Below are 16,377 nucleotides of genomic sequence, written 5' to 3' on the forward strand. Positions count from 1 at the left end.
ATGTAGATCATAGATATACAAAAATGACTAAAGTAAATAATACGTGAATTGAATCAACAAGAATATCACAACAGGGCTTAGTAAAATAAAATTAGAAATAATAGAACATGGTATTATAATTAATGTTGAGCATTATGGCTAACCCAGTCATAATGACTGATTCACCTGTTTTAGACTGTTTTTGAATAGTTATTTGTTTTAGTAGGCCGCACACTACACACATATATTGTGTTTACTGTTTTTAATATGGCGTGATTAAATTGTGACGTCATATTTAAATCACGCCACCTTAACGCTCCATTATATTAGCTTGCAAACATGCGCACCGAAAGTGTGTTTGTAAAGGGGAGCAGATTATGCTGTAGTGATATATGCGCTAGACATAAATAAAGGTCAAATTTGATAGATATTTGGGTAATAAAAAAAGAAAGAAAGCATTAAATTTGTTAACGGCATTATACAATCACTGATTGTAATTGTATAGCGACGATAGGTTGCAAAAGTGATTTGGATAATGAAGAAATGTTCAATTAGCAAAGTAAATAAGTGTATAGACATGCCAATAACTTTTAATTATAAGTCCAAGCTAGGTAAAGAAGGGCTTGATGATGAGCTATAAGATATATGAGTGGCGAATACAATAGTTCAATTCTGGATATAGGGCCCAATTAAGACTAGCCAAATAGACACCCTCTGCAAATATTAATAATAGGTAAAGAAAACCGAAATTACTAGATAACGACAAATTTATCTACGTGTGATGTGCAATGCAAATGTGCATCTGATGTGCTTGTACAAAACATTTACCCCAATGTAAATTGAGAACGAACATTGTGGCGAAGTAAATTACCGCTTGCATGTAGCGCGTGGCATGCTGCCCGAATAATTTTATAAATTTTGAAAGTAATTATGACAACCCTGTTAACGTCTAACGACGGGTTCATTTTCATGCAAAATTACTCCAATTTTAGGAGCAAGATCTTTTGCTGAACAATAATTTGAAAGCGAATCCAAAAAATTAACAGTCAGTTAAAACCAATGATAGCAGAAATTTATAAATTCACATGAAAAAAATAAATACTATTTAGAGAAAAATCTTGAAAAAAAATAATAAATCTTTATCGATAGGTGACTGGATGTCGGGGAAACCTAGATTAGGAGAATTTAATTTACTTCTTAGTTAAAATTTGATAACATCATAAAATATAGTAGAATAATTAGCAACATAAGAAAAATTGTTTTACGGAACAAACATACTCGTTATTAATATAATGAAGCAACCTTTTATGTTACAAAAATATGTGAAACGTAATATGATTTGTTACAAAAATACGGTTGGGAGATACACGGCTTTGAACCCATAAATTATGTCCGATATTATCGTGTTATACCAGTTACGTATGATATATTATTTTATTTTCAGGCCATTGAGAAGTTAAGCCAGATATATTTGGAACCACAAAGCTTTATCAAGATAATCAAATATTTAAAACGTTTTATCACTTCGAATGTTTAATGGGCATTCTGTCGGTTAATCTTCTTATAGTTTATGGATATAATAACGTATTTTGTAATATTTATATGAGTGGGTTCGTTTGAGTGAAATTGACTATAAAATATTTCTGGGTTATATCGATGAAGTAAATAGATATGTTTCGTCTATTATTTTATTTCTAAGGTATCAAATGATATAAAGACTCATCTAAATTAGAAAATTTCATGGACATCGATCGAATCTCTACATAAAGTTATACATTTTAGGTTTCCTTTGACCACTTTCGACCACTAAAGATATCAATATCACTATCCACCTAGGTAACTTCTTTATTTTGATTTATTTTACCTACCACAGTAAAATGATTAATTTTGATGTAGAATCATAATATTCTTAGTGTTCTATTACTAGCTCCTGCCCTTCTGCCACTTCCCTCGCAGTATATATAATATATATTTGTACCTCTCACGCAATCTCAGTAATACTTTTTTTTTCTTTTTCCTTTTTCGATCTTTTTTTCCATTACATTTCGTTATTATGACGTTGATATATTTCGACAACTTTGTGCGCGACCGTCCCACGGAGTAACAGACGTTGGCGGAGAGGTACTAAGATTTCAGCGTTTTATTCTGACGTTTTGTTGCTATCCTATATTTAAACAAGGAAACTAAAACATTAAAGGTCCATTTCATAATTTCCACTAGCATGATGCTTCTTTGCGTCAGATAGGTGGGTACCAAAGAGGCTTCTTTTCGGTCGTGAAGCAGTAATTTGCAAGCATTATTATGTTTCGCTTTGAGGGAAGCTAGTTGAATTACTGTGCTTAATGAGGCTTAGGCTGCATTTAGTGCTCGACCGACGGCCAGCGCTGACGATGTTGCGCTTAGTGCTCAGCTGACAGCATACTTGATTGCACGTGTACAATTGCAGTATATTATCGGCATAGCGCGTCAGCGGACCGACGTACGCAGGACCGACGATACATGTCAGCGCGACGTAGCTGTACGCGAGTAGCGATTAGCTACGCTGTACGCTAGCTAGCTGTTCATATTATTTTTTCATTATTTTAGCTACGCTTGCCCGACGCACGTCAGCGCTGACCGTCGGTGTAGCTGACAGCTACAGGATGGAGCGTAATAGCGCGTCTTGGTCGTTTCGTCATTTTATCTCATAAAAAAATTCACGAATCCTTTGTGTGTCTAAAAAATTATAGACCTCCCGTTGATTTGGTATCAATTAGTTAAGCCTTTTTTCTACCAGCTGACTGACTTTGCGAGGGAAGCGGTAGCTGGACCATGCGTCATGTTTGTTAGCGGGTGCTGCTTTTGGTGTGTGATCGGTCCTGAATATTTAGGAGGATGTATTTTGTTTTATTTTTAAATTAATATATAATTTTAAGTTATTTGTTTAAATATATAATAGCTCGCATAATAACCCTTACTTATTTACAGTGTATGCAAATTGATACATCTACTGCCCTTTTTTTTCTAAAGATTAATCATTTCTTGTTCTTTTTTTTAATATACACAGGTACGTCAAAATGAACGCCTTTGAATCATTTGGTGCAACACCCTAACATATACTGTATAAAATATAAAGTAAAATCTGCAACTGTACATATTGATAAAAAGAGTGGCAATAAGTTTCTTGCCACTTCTTCTCATTAAAGCTCAAGTGGTGGTTACCTCTTTGAGATTCATAAGTATCATTTTTACCTAATGGAATTAACAATTTTTCTTTCTTTCATTCATTCTTTATTTCGAAGTTTGTATGTAGTAATTATATGCAATATTGCTCTGATAATATTAGCAAGAGCACAAGCGGTACTTTGTTATTTACTGGTGACGTCATAGATTCATTATTCTGAAAATATATAGAAACCGTTGTAATATACTTACATCCAAGCAATTATTGATGTTGTTCGTAATTTTGACGTCCACTTCGACAGTTTCACCAACTTTCAGTGCGGGTGGAAGGGCAAAGTCCAGCTGTATCGGTCGGAACACGTTGATAGTCTTTGGTGATGAGAAGCGTAGGCCGTGGTTGGACAAAGATAGAGCCCAGAGTGACCACCGACCGGCTTCTGAAGGAGCAGCTATGGTCACTCCGTCGGTGGATAACTGGCTTCTGCAGAAAATAGAGGACTAGGTAATATACATTTCCGGTCAAGTTATATTAAATTGGTGTAATAATTGGACGCAGTTCCTGAAAAACGTTCCAAGCTACATTCATCACATTTTAAGGAATTCGTGTTTAAAGTTTTATGTGTATTCTATATAATATATTAGTGTTTCCATACACGTGGGTTGGGCTTCTAAGTCATGATTTCATTTAAAGAGTAGGGCTGCCATTTTTTGTCAGTCCGTTAGTATGAATGACATGACCAGTTTTGTGTTCTTAGACGATCTATGTCGACATGATTGTGGCTTGGAACGTTTTTCTGGAAATACGTCCAATTTTAGTTGTAATTTACATTAGTGTTGCATAAAATCTTAATTAATTCAAATATGGATATCAAAGTTAGAACTTTTTTGAATGGGCAATTTATTTTTCATTAGGAAAAATAAAACTCGTGAGGAGAATAGGTCCAGTTTAAGGGCACGAGACGAAGTCAAGGACCTCAATACACCCGAGTCTTAGGATCGTATTTTCATCTGAGTTATACTTGAGTTGTACTTTATTGTGAATTGCAATATCAATGTGATAAATTGACCGCAGCGCTGCTGTTTAGCAGTTTAAAAAAACGAGTGTGTTTTAGACCACACGACTAAATATTTATTAATGATATTGTTCAAAAACGAAATGAAATAACGAAATAATCAAGAAATCACTGTTCGCGTAATGCTAGCGTTCGTTTGTAACGCTCTCGTCACGCATTCAACAGCTTACTCCCCAAGCCAAAGTGTGTAAAGAAGTTTTACTTCAAAAATTTATTACGCTGACCAACACTTGTGTGGAAAGTGTTTCTTGTCAGTATCGTAGCCTGTCAAAATTATTGGATAAATAAACCAAATTACATCCTGTGAATACTACGTAATAAGAGTTGACAAGAAACGTGTTGTGATTTGACATAAGTTTAAAAGGCGACGAAGTATAATCCGGCTAAGTTAGAAGGCGAGCAGTTGTGTAAGACGTAGAGGATTTCAGAGATCTTCGTTTTCTACAAGAATATAGCCGTCACCTGTCAATCTATTAATGACTGCTCGTTTCAACGTATATGAATATAGTCGCTTTTTTCTTAGAGAGTTTCGCTAGGCTGAAACAAACGAAGAACACGATGTAAACGGATTATCATATTAAAACTTTTCTTCAGGCATATTTTTACGTAACAAATTACACACTTTCGGCCGACCACAAGAAGCAAAAATGGAAAAAGAGGGGTCACCATAAATGAAGCAAAAATCTGAAGCAATTCATCCTAGATATATCTCATAAAGCTGAAACATTCATTCAGCATCCCCATTTAGACTCGATTTTTGCCGAGTTTTTTTTTCAATTATACTTCTTAGGGAACGTTTGAGAAAGAATAGCTAGATACATGCGAACAACGACAAGATTAACCGACACTGTGAATTAAGTTCATTAGTTACCCTCTAGTGGCTGTATGCAGTTAAGAGATTTATTTAGCAAGTAAGACTGTATAACAGATAACTATGGTAATAAAGATCAGAGTACTGAAAAGTTTTGTATTCAAAGCCGCTTCATATGCCACAGCCACATTATCGCGAAAAGGCGAAAATTTGCGTCATCGTGACTCGTCTAATTGTGCATTCTGTCTTAATATAATTCAAATTTTGGAGTTATTTTTATTTTGCCAAAATATTTGTCAAATAATAAATTACCAGTGATCTGAATAAAGTGCTATTATATTTATTATTCAGTAGTGTCAGAATAATAAATGCTGGCTTTTAGGCGCTCGTTTCAGTAATCGGCTTCAGCTTTTAGAGCGGACATAGAAAACTTTAATAATTCCGTTTATATTTTGAGTAAAATTTTATTTGATTCGCAACAAACAATCGATTGAGCTCAATTAGTACCCAATTAATAAACGTTAACGAGTTATCAATGTTTATTGAAAACACGGAAACGAAATATATACAATGTTGTATATGTATATTCAAATTTAATTTCAAACTTGTTCAACTATAATCATAAACGCTTGCATTTCGGGAATTGAATTATTAAATTTTATATGTATTCGACATATTAAAAACGAAGATGAATACCAATCTTATGGCTTTACTATAACTTTGAACCAGACATGCATTAGGTAATGACTATGAAGACGACCACTGCTGATCCACTAAGAAGAAGATAATATAAGAAACTCAACGGGCACTCTTTTCAATCAAATAGAGTATTTTACAAGAGCTGTAATATACATAACAAATAGTTTGTAAGGTGCAGCATCCAATATATGAGTCGTGTTTCATCATCATCAGCCGGAAAACGTCCACTGCTGGACAAAGGCCTCCCCCAAACATCTCCACGACGATCGGTCCTGCACTGCCCTCATCCAACTTATTCCGGCGATCTTAACCAGATCGTAGGTCCATCTTGTGGGGGGACTACCAACACTGCGTCTTCCGGTACGTGGTCACCATTCGAGGACTTTACTGCTCCAACCGCCATGTGTCGGTCGAACTATGTGCCCTGCCCACTGCCACAATTGACTATATGAAGTCAGAAATGAATTTGCATTATATTTAAATACAATCTTTGAAGTGCTAAGTTTTCGTAAAACATCATCATCCCGCAAACCTTTTCAGCTGTTTTTCTGAACTCCCTTCGACCTAAAAAATGTTGAATAACGTAGATGTGACATAATATCAGAACATAGTAAAATGCCTACTATTCATTACAGCTATGAAGCAAATCATGTTATCATTTTGAAATGAAGACTTAGTTATTTTGTATGTGGATTTTCTTTAGCTGACATTGAAAATCATTCCAAATTAGTATTTACTTTAGTTATGTATTACCTAATTCTAAAGATAATTCTAATCTAATTAAGAAAATATGCTATGTTGTGCATTTGGGTTAAAAAGATCAGCCTGTCTGCCAAATACACTTTGAATCATGATATTTAATAATGCTAGCAAAATTTAATGGTCTCACATGCTACTGGATATCCTAAGCTGAATTATAACGAGACTTATGCAAAAGTGCATAATAAATATAGTAATAGCTGAAGAATGCATTAAGCAAATGAGCTACTTGATGTTAAGTGGCACCATTTGCCAGTCACGGACAAAATATCGTCCACATCATAACTGTAATAATTTAAATAATTTGGGCAGACCTTCGCCCTCAAGTGTTGGAATACTTGGAATTGTTCGTGATTATAGCCCTATCGTTCATATGCTATCCAATAGCCAGTATCGATATATAGTAACAGCAAGAGATGAAAATTATATAACATTACTAAAACAATAACAAGTAAAAATAGTTATACGAATAAAACATTCACAGGCTAACTATTAATAATAGTCTTTCAATAATCATAATTGTACTTTTGGTACTAATTGAGATGCCTTGATAATGCCAATATTTAGACTCAAATGGTAAATATTACAAGAAAACAACCGACTTCAGAAACCCTATTGCAAAACAATAGATAAAATATGCATTAAAATGTATAAAAAGAATTATTTTCATACAATCTAATTAATTAATCTAATTCTAGTTAGTAGTAGATCCACTAAATTTTGCAATGAACGTAAATTGCATGCGTAATTGCGCATTGCAATTTGATTACAAACTGTACGTCGTTAAGGAATTCCATTGATCATCAAATCCAACTACGATAATTATTTGATGATAACGAAGTTATGGTAGGTGACTCAAATATCCGGATAGCATAAAAAGATTCGGCTGAGTATCGTTGCCCCTAAGAATTGAAGAGTTCCGTTACTTTGTTATGGATCCCATAATCAGAACCTAACCGAAGTCTCACCAAACCACCTCTAAAGCTTAATCTTTCCAATAATAAAAGAATCATCGTTTCGGTTGGCGCGATATTGAATTAATCGTAAAATTGTCGCGCACACACTTATAGCAAATTTAAGACTTTTATGGTTTTCTCAAATGATGCGTCAGATTAGGACCAAAATGCAATGGACCATACGGAAAGCATCAGCTTTAAAATAAAAAAGAATTATCAAAATCGGTTCATCCAGTCGAAAGTGCAGAGGTAACATACATAAAAAATAACATACCGACGAATTAAGAACCTCCTCCCATTTTGAAGTCGTTTAAAAAGAACGAAGACAAACAAAAGACAACAGAGAATATAAAATAAAGAGACCATCGGAAGCACCAAATCTTCAGATTTAGAACAGCAAGAGAAGACATAGTAATAAAGAAAATTGTTATAAAATATTCATACTTCATATGAACGAACGATTGCTACAGAAAAAATTAAAAAGTTAATTATCTCAAACCGTAAATTAACACATGTAAGATTGTGTAAAATATTCAATTCCAAACAATGTGCTCAATCTCGCAAATGTGATAAAAGACGATTGAATTAAAATCTATAAAGAATTATTATAATCTTATATCTAAATTTAGTTTAGTTATATCTAAATCCCTACTATTATTATAAATGTAAATGTAAGATTGTTTGTTACGCTTTCATGCCTAAACCACTGAATCAATTTTGATGAAATTTAGTAAAGAGATAGAGTAGAGCTTGGACAAGGACACAGGCTATGTTTATTGCAGTTAAATAAATGGAGGGGTTGAAATAGGAGATGGAAGTTTGTATGGAAATTCGTAATTTTCGGAGATAAATCAATAAACTATGTATTTAGGCAATTGATAAGTACTAATTTATAAACATTTGTTTGAGCATTTTTGAGACTTTGATCAAAACATCCTACATGGGGATGAAATAGGATATTAAAGTTCGGAGGGAAATACTATTAAAGAAACTGTCCACAATGACAAAGGATATCTGCTGTATCATAGAAGAGCGCCACCAGCAGCTGAATGAGCAGTTTTTATGTATGTATTATTTGCAAAGAATCGTAAAAAAATGAAAATGCTGCCCAACGTAACTATTTCACGCGGACGAAGTCGCGGGTAAAGCTAGTGTGATCATAAGTAGTACGGCAATAGTCTAGTCATTTAGATGAACAAAACATTTTATAAACCACGGCTACCAGAGCATACATCGTTACAAGTTCGATAGGCTTAATGACGTGAAATAATTAATTAGTGCAGTGTTAAAATACATTGTTATGCTGCGGTTGGCTTAATTGCTATCCGTTTTGTTGTCATATTATTATTAAACTAGTAATGCCTAGTTTGTGGATAACTAAATATATGGATTAAATATATCATAATATTGTCGCTATAAAACAAACACTTTGACCAATTCATATTCATCGTGGGTTTCTTTCTTTTTAAATCTGTCAGAATCAAGCTCACTCCTCTAACTGCCACAGCCTGTATTGGCATACTTGGCATCAATATATCGAGCGACGTTCAGTTCCGTAGTCTCTTGGAAGTGAAGGCCAAACTGGCCTCTGAAAAGCTTGGTGTACTCAGTAAGGCGGGACAGTACTTTACAATAAGCCACCGCCTGCAACTATATAAGGCGCAAATTTGGCCTCACATGGAGTACTGTTCTCACCTCTGGACGGGTGCTCCCCAGTACCAGCTTCTTCCATTTGACCGCATACAACGAAGAGCGGCTCGAATCATCGACGATCAAGTCATCTCCGATTGGCTTGATTCTTTGGCGTTGCGTAGAAATGTGCATCTTCTACCGCATTTATCATAGGGAGTGCTCAGAAGAGCTGTTCGGGTTGGTTCCAGCAGCCGAATTCACCACGTCTGGCATTCCACAACCACGCGTTTTAAACGAAATTTCTTGCCTTGCACAGCCACTTTGTGGAACCAATTACCTTAGCTGCGGTATTTCCGAACCGATACGACTTAGGGACCTTCAAGAGAAGAGCATACTCGGCGTTTGCCTCACCTCTCCCGTTCCCGTGAGCCTCTTGCCCATTTGCCCCCTCTTATATATATAAAAAAAATCAACCTCGTATTTGAAAAAATGTCTTATATCCAAAATCAACAGGCGCTAGAAGTTATTGAGTGTACCAATATTTTAATGTAAAATTGCATTATATATTTCATGAAATAGATTGAAGGTGATCACCCTTTTCCCAACGTAAGTGTGATCTATAAAGTCATTTAATGAAATACGTTATTTAATAATTCTTCAAAGTTTTATTTTTTGTGCGTTTTCTGAGATCTTGTTGCATATTATAAAAAAAAAAAACAAAAGACTTAAAACTCGACTCCACTTGTAGGTTTAACAGTTTTATATTTGTTCCTTGTAAATAATATTATGGATATCACTTATGCTCGGAAATTCAATATATTATGCATTTTCATGCATCGAAATTGTGAAGCAACGGTCCGTACGGCAATTTCTTTAATTTTTCTAATAATTAATCTATATTATGTCCTAGTTATAAATTGCACATAGGAGATTGTATGTACAGAAATTACAATTATTTTTTGACCCATCATTCAGTGTCTACTCGCGAATAAAACTAAAAGAATATTAATAGAAATAATAAGCTGAACTTTAGCTTTGGGCTGTAATGTGGGTTATAGAAGGAATGCAAGCACGATTCACTGCCGCCTTTATTATCATGTGACAGTAAAGGAATTGTCGGAGCTTTTCTGGATTAAACATCGGTGTTCGGTTAATATTAACTTTGAAATATTGTGATAGGAGGCTCATTCTACTGTTTCGTTCTATATGATTCGAAGTTCGTTGAGGAGTTCATTGTTGATAAACACATATTATGGAAAGAGTGATATTTAAGCGGTGTGTGTTACAAATCTCGACTTCAGCGGTAGGAAGGAATTTAGATTTTGGTGTTTTTATGAATCTCTTCCCAAAAATAAGATTTGCAGCGTAATATTGATCGGGGCCAGTAGACAAAGCACAGAATTTGCCTACTTTGAGTTCCTGTTTATCAACCGTAGGAAATACTATATTCTATATACTATACCCTTATATATTATACCCTTTATAGGAATTACTATTGCTAAACACTTGCTGTGTTATTACAAAAAAAGTTAAATGTATGTTGAACACTTGTTTTAAATAGTTCTATTACAAATCTGTGTCTTTCTGTTGCTTGGCGTTAAAGAATCTCTAGACATTGCTTATATTTAAACACGAGTCGAAGTTTTTCTAGGGTGTGTCTAACGGATAGATTATATTCAAGGTAGATTTAATGACAGATAGATGACAGTTGCCAAATTTTGCGTTCCGTTCCTTTTGTTCCAGTATACTTCAGTGTATGTCGTGCTTAACGAAGTTTTAGTTAAGCACAAGCTAAACACTGTTTTGTAATAGAAAAAGATAAACTCCATTTTAGACGTCATTATTGTTAGGTCACTGACGTTGTTATAGATAATTCACTGTTTAACAAAACACGGTCGTGTCTAAGCCATGCTTAAATTATGTTTTTATACTAACGCCGTTATAATTTGATCTTACTGTATTTTAGCAGAAATAAAAATAATATTTGTATTCAATTTTAATTTATAAAGGTGGTTTAACATTTTATCTTTCGTACCTTCCAATAATGTAATTTTAGGCATTTTAGTGACTTCAAATGAAAAAAAAAAACAAAAAACAAAGAAGTAATGATGTAATCGAGAATAATCACGTACTATCAATTGAGCCCCATATTCGTCAGTATTGATGGTTGATAAAAATATCATGCTGCCAAAACTACGACAATAAAGAGTCTTTTGATTTTGATCAATTCGCAATATCTCTGTTTTATTACCTTAAATCAATAAAAGCGTAATTACAATATTGGAATGCTGACAAAGCAATAATTCAGAGCGAACGTTCATAAATTCTGTATCTGCCAGTTCATCTGTCGGACGCCGTAAGTTATATGAGCCCTAATGGTGAATTCGCTCAACATTTTCCCTAAAGCCTTTCTCTTTGCGAATATCTTGATTCGTTTTTTGTGTTCATTTCCTTCTTCTTTTTATTCAAAAGGACGAAGGTGGCTAATAATAGGACAAGGCAGCTCTGTTTTATGTTTTGTCCGGACTTTTTTGGCAAATATTTCTGCGTAATGGATTGCGTCTTCACCGAGAAATTGTAGATTCAATTGGACGTTTATTGTGGTAAGAAATAATAATACGTAATATAAAAGTTGACCAGGGTATGGAACCACTCTCATGATTATTATTGCAAAGATTTAAAAATGCACATTATACATTTTTACGCAATTTTAGGAATATTTCAAAGATGTTTGCTAAAATTCATTCGATTTGGGCTAGCATAATTATATATACAAAAAACTTGTTAAATAATGGGCTCTTTAGTCATCTCTAGGGTGAATCCTACTAAGATGTTCAAAATTAATTTGTTGTCTGATATGTAATCTAGTATACCTTATTGAACATAATATTTAGTATGGAATTCCGGGTGTGAAGTTTCACTTGTGTGATATTTTGCCCATACTGTTATCAATGCGACTACAATTTTGCAAGAAAATTATTCCCTCCCGGGAGGGAGACATTTATATGTTATGTCTCTCCGACCATATGGCTCTCCATTGCTTAAGGACACAGGGAACTATCAGCTTAGCAAACTTAGTCCTGTTTCGTGTATATATTTCATCAATTGATTGATGTCGAGGTCATAGTTTTTATATGACACACAATCAACAATTAACAACAAATTTTTTAGACGAGGAACAGGGCATAGTTTAGAAAACCTTAAATGTTGACAATACTCTTGGAACTATTATAACTTTGCGATGGTCGACAAAGATGACTTTTAAGAGCCGCACAATTTTCTTAAGTTCCTATTTCATATAAAAATTCATAAATTAGGATATCATCTCCACCATCTGTATGTGTGGTCCTCCACTATGCGCTTTTCAAGGAGTTTTCTTCTCGTACTACAAAGCTGTGGAATGAGCTTCCTCATTTGGTGTTGCCGGGATGTTACGATAAGAAGAATTCAAAAGAAGCGCGTACACATTCCTTAAAGGCCGGACACGCTCCTGTGATTCCCCTGGTGTTGCAAGAGAATGTGGCAGTGCTGATTACTAAACACCAGGTCACCCGGACGCTCGTTTGTCCTCATTTTTCCATAAAAAAAAAAACAAAATAAAAGTTTAATTATTAAATTGTATACATACGTGTAATTAAAACACTTCCACATCCAAAGCCGATCGTGCATAGCTGGTGGAACGAGGTGCGCTGCTGACTTCACTTGCGGGGTCCTCTGCCGGTACAGAACTCCTCCTCCGCACGCACCACCTCCAACAAAAAGCGACACTCCAGCCGACACGAACTCCGGAGGCTGCTCTTCATGGTCCAAATTCCTGTGACAAAAGATATCATTAATATCAGCCTAAATTGTTTAGTTCTTTGCGCGTTCTTTGCAAGTAAATTTTACATCGGTAACTCGATATCTGATACACTAGCAACAAAACTACAAAGCGCAGTTCCGGCCGCACATGGCGTATTGCTGTCATCTCTGGTCTGGCGCACCCCAGTATCAGCTCGATCCATTTGACCGCGTGCAACGCAGAGCAGCTCGAATTGTCGGACCCAGTACTCTGTGAACGGCTGGATCACTTGGCATTGCGTAGAGACGTAGCTACATTGTGTTTTCTACCGCATCTATCACGGGGAGTGTTTCGAACAGCTGTTCAACCTGATTCCTGCCGCCGAATTCCACCTTCGCACGACACGCCAGAAATTAGGATATAATCCCCACCATCTCGATGTGTCGCGGTCCTCCACAGTGCGGTTTTCAAGGAGCTTTCTTCCACGTACTACAAAGCTGTGGAATGAGCGTCCTTGTGCGGTGTTTCCGGGACGATACGACATGGGTACCTTCAAAAAAAGCGCGTACACCTTCCTTAAAGGCCGCCAACGCTCTTGTGATTCCTCTGGTGTTGCAAGAGAGTGTGGGCGGCGGTGATCACTTAACACCAGGTGACCCGTACGCTCGTTTGTCCTCCTTTTCTATAAAATAATCTGTGATGCCTCAGATCTAGAACCAAAACAAGGGTCTATGGATCATTACCATTGCGTGGACGTTATTTGTTCTCTTATTCCCAATTTGCGAACTACATGAACCGATAAATCGATAGGCAGACTATAATATCATGTACAATACCTGAAACCACACTAAATTCTACAAAGGAAAGGTGATACTTTTTCATCTATTTGCGACTGGAACTTGAGCAATTTTCTGTTATACGGAACATGAAACGATTCACTAGAATGTAAGGAGAATATCAATTGGCTTCTATTGTAGCGTTGGACTTCTGCATTTGAATTATGAATGAAATGCGAAGAATATTTTATGTCACCGTTGAATGTATTAAAGACTTTTCCTGACTTTGAATAAAAGTTACATTGGATTATTTATATGGGAGATGATTATTTGTTTTAGATGATGTAAAAGTAATTTCGTGCTAATTTAGTAGAAACAGTGTATTAGATATGACCTTAGACAAATTTAAAAAGCAATCAAAGAGCGATGTGGAATTAAAGAAGATAGTTATTCAAAAGAGAAATTTGAAAGAGTTAAGTAACGACATCATTGCTTGTGGAAGAAGTCAGAAAAGCCAGCGCCGTAACACATGTGGTATTAAGCCACAATAACCACTAAAACCCTTGATAAAAAAAACTACATTGAAACATATAGTAACCCATGACCGAAACGATTTCTAATCCTCATATACTATTTATTTCTTTGGACTATTTCGTTTGTATAAAAACTATTTAAAAATTACCAAAACGACAAATTATCTTGCCTCAAACTAGGCATAGCCTGTATTTCGAGTAAGGGTGTATGACATCGATATATTTAACACAATATACTTACTTAAACATACATAAATACAAACAAACATCTATGACTCGGAAACAAATAGTCACATTCATCATATAAATGATTGTAACTACCGGGGTTCGAACCCGGGACCTCTAAGCTCAGTAGGCAGGGTCACTAACCACTGGGCTATAGGATTCGTCTGGATGGATCTAAATTGATTTGTGCTAATGTTAAGTTCTCAAACGTATCATTCTTTACGATGACACTAGAGCTCAAAATGGATCACCAAAGCGAAGACTCATCGACAATTTGAACAAATGTGACCTTTATCTTTACTGATGCCATTGTCGACTACATGACATTTTCTAAAGCTATATCGTGAATGGAATACGTAATAGCAAATCTAAAGTACTTTATAAGTTGCCAAGAGGATTGTAAAGTGATAAAACAATGTAATATGATAAAGTTGCTTGAATTTAAATGATTAAATTCAGTAAAAGCAATTTGAGTTGGTAATTTTCTTAGGATACGATATGTATCAGCATTTTTCATGATTTGAATTAATGATTATAAGTTATTTATTAGATAGTCATAATTCAATTAATTCTTGCCTATTTTGGTTAAATTGCTCGCCGAAAACCAAATAAAAAAATACCAGTTGTGGTCAAGGTCCAAGTTCAAGGAGACTCAAGAGCAATCAATCACCCATTGGTAATAATAGCACAAACTGGCCTGAAAGTAACAACTGCTGTGAGAGAAAGCAGAAAACCGAAAGAGATAAAGAGAAATAAAGACCAGATCAAACTCAACAGTTACTCACAAGGCATTAAGAAATAAATACATGATCGTAAAAAAGGAAGAAATATTTGTACCAATACAAAATATTCGTTTGTCAAAAATGCGTACAATAATATCCAATTAAGCACTAATTAAGATTAATATAGGACTATTGGAATGAATTGCAATGTACCAATATTAATCTTATAATACTTTTTTTTATATCAAGGGGTCAAGAAATGCATTTGGTGTTGTGTGTAGTGTGGTATTCCCAACATAATCTAATACATTTTTTACACTAGACTAAGTAGCCTTTATATAATTTAGATTCTTTACTTGTGTATTATGGGCAGCAAAGGAAATACTTGCCAGAATACTACTTTTCATACAATAGTAATAACTAACAATAACATGGTCAAAACATCATCATGGTTAAAACCGTTACAATTACACGCGTTTTAATCCTTTAAAAGTGTTTTATTTAAAATTGTTTTACATTATTTTTCACAAGTCTATTCGTTAAATATTTTAATATTAGCCAATAGATGCAATTGAAAATAGTAAGAAATAAATTGGCATGAGCACAAGTTTCCTGTTCCATGGTCCAGAAACAGTTAAAATTCCAAATGTATTCTGAATCAGCAAATGCAAATTGGGCTTTATAGCTGGTAAGCAGTGGAATATCGAAATCGTTGTAGAACTCAGACAAATGGCTCTGTTTAGTGGATTTTCAGTTTTGATCATAGATAGCGGTAACTGTACTATAATAGCAATTAAGTTAAAAAGGGATTTTTAAAAGAAGTGGATTCAAATCAAATTGGCATATTACACTAGTAAAAATATCGAGATTGAAATAAGCATACATATTAAAGACAATTTAGAGTTAATGTTCAATTTTAACATAGTGTAATTACAGAGACTTATAATAATTGCATCATGATTAATGTAATATGTATTTAAATTCATCTGTCATTCTTTACGAACCGATCCCACTGCCGAGCAAGCGCTTAAGTACCAATAATAATATTGCTTTTTTCCATTGAAATTTTTTACTCGTTCGTACACTCAATCCAAAGCAGCACAAAATATAGGTTTTTTACTTCAATCACTAGTTCTACCTTATTTCCGTTAAGTTCCAGAGTTTTGGCGTATGTTCCATATTTTAACCTAAAACTTATTCTTAAAATAAAAATATAGGTGGGTATTTTCACATCTGTCACCTTTCTTGTTATTCAGGAATTTGCTGCGT

General features: G+C 34.7%; 1 protein-coding gene across 1 annotated transcript in view; it reads right to left on the minus strand.

Moving 5' to 3' along the window:
- The window catches only part of LOC126976123 (C3 and PZP-like alpha-2-macroglobulin domain-containing protein 8), a 275,988-nt gene that overhangs the window by 34,438 nt on the left and 225,173 nt on the right, over positions 1–16,377 (minus strand). Inside the window, exons 12-13 of the mRNA XM_050824318.1 lie at positions 12,700–12,885; positions 3,394–3,622 (exon numbers count right to left, since the gene is read on the minus strand). Coding sequence (XP_050680275.1) covers positions 3,394–3,622; positions 12,700–12,885 — 415 coding nt within the window. The remainder of the gene's footprint in view (positions 1–3,393; positions 3,623–12,699; positions 12,886–16,377) is intronic.

This window comes from Leptidea sinapis, chromosome 39 (assembly GCF_905404315.1).
Source record: "Leptidea sinapis chromosome 39, ilLepSina1.1, whole genome shotgun sequence".
Classification (NCBI taxonomy): Eukaryota; Metazoa; Arthropoda; class Insecta; order Lepidoptera; family Pieridae; genus Leptidea; species Leptidea sinapis.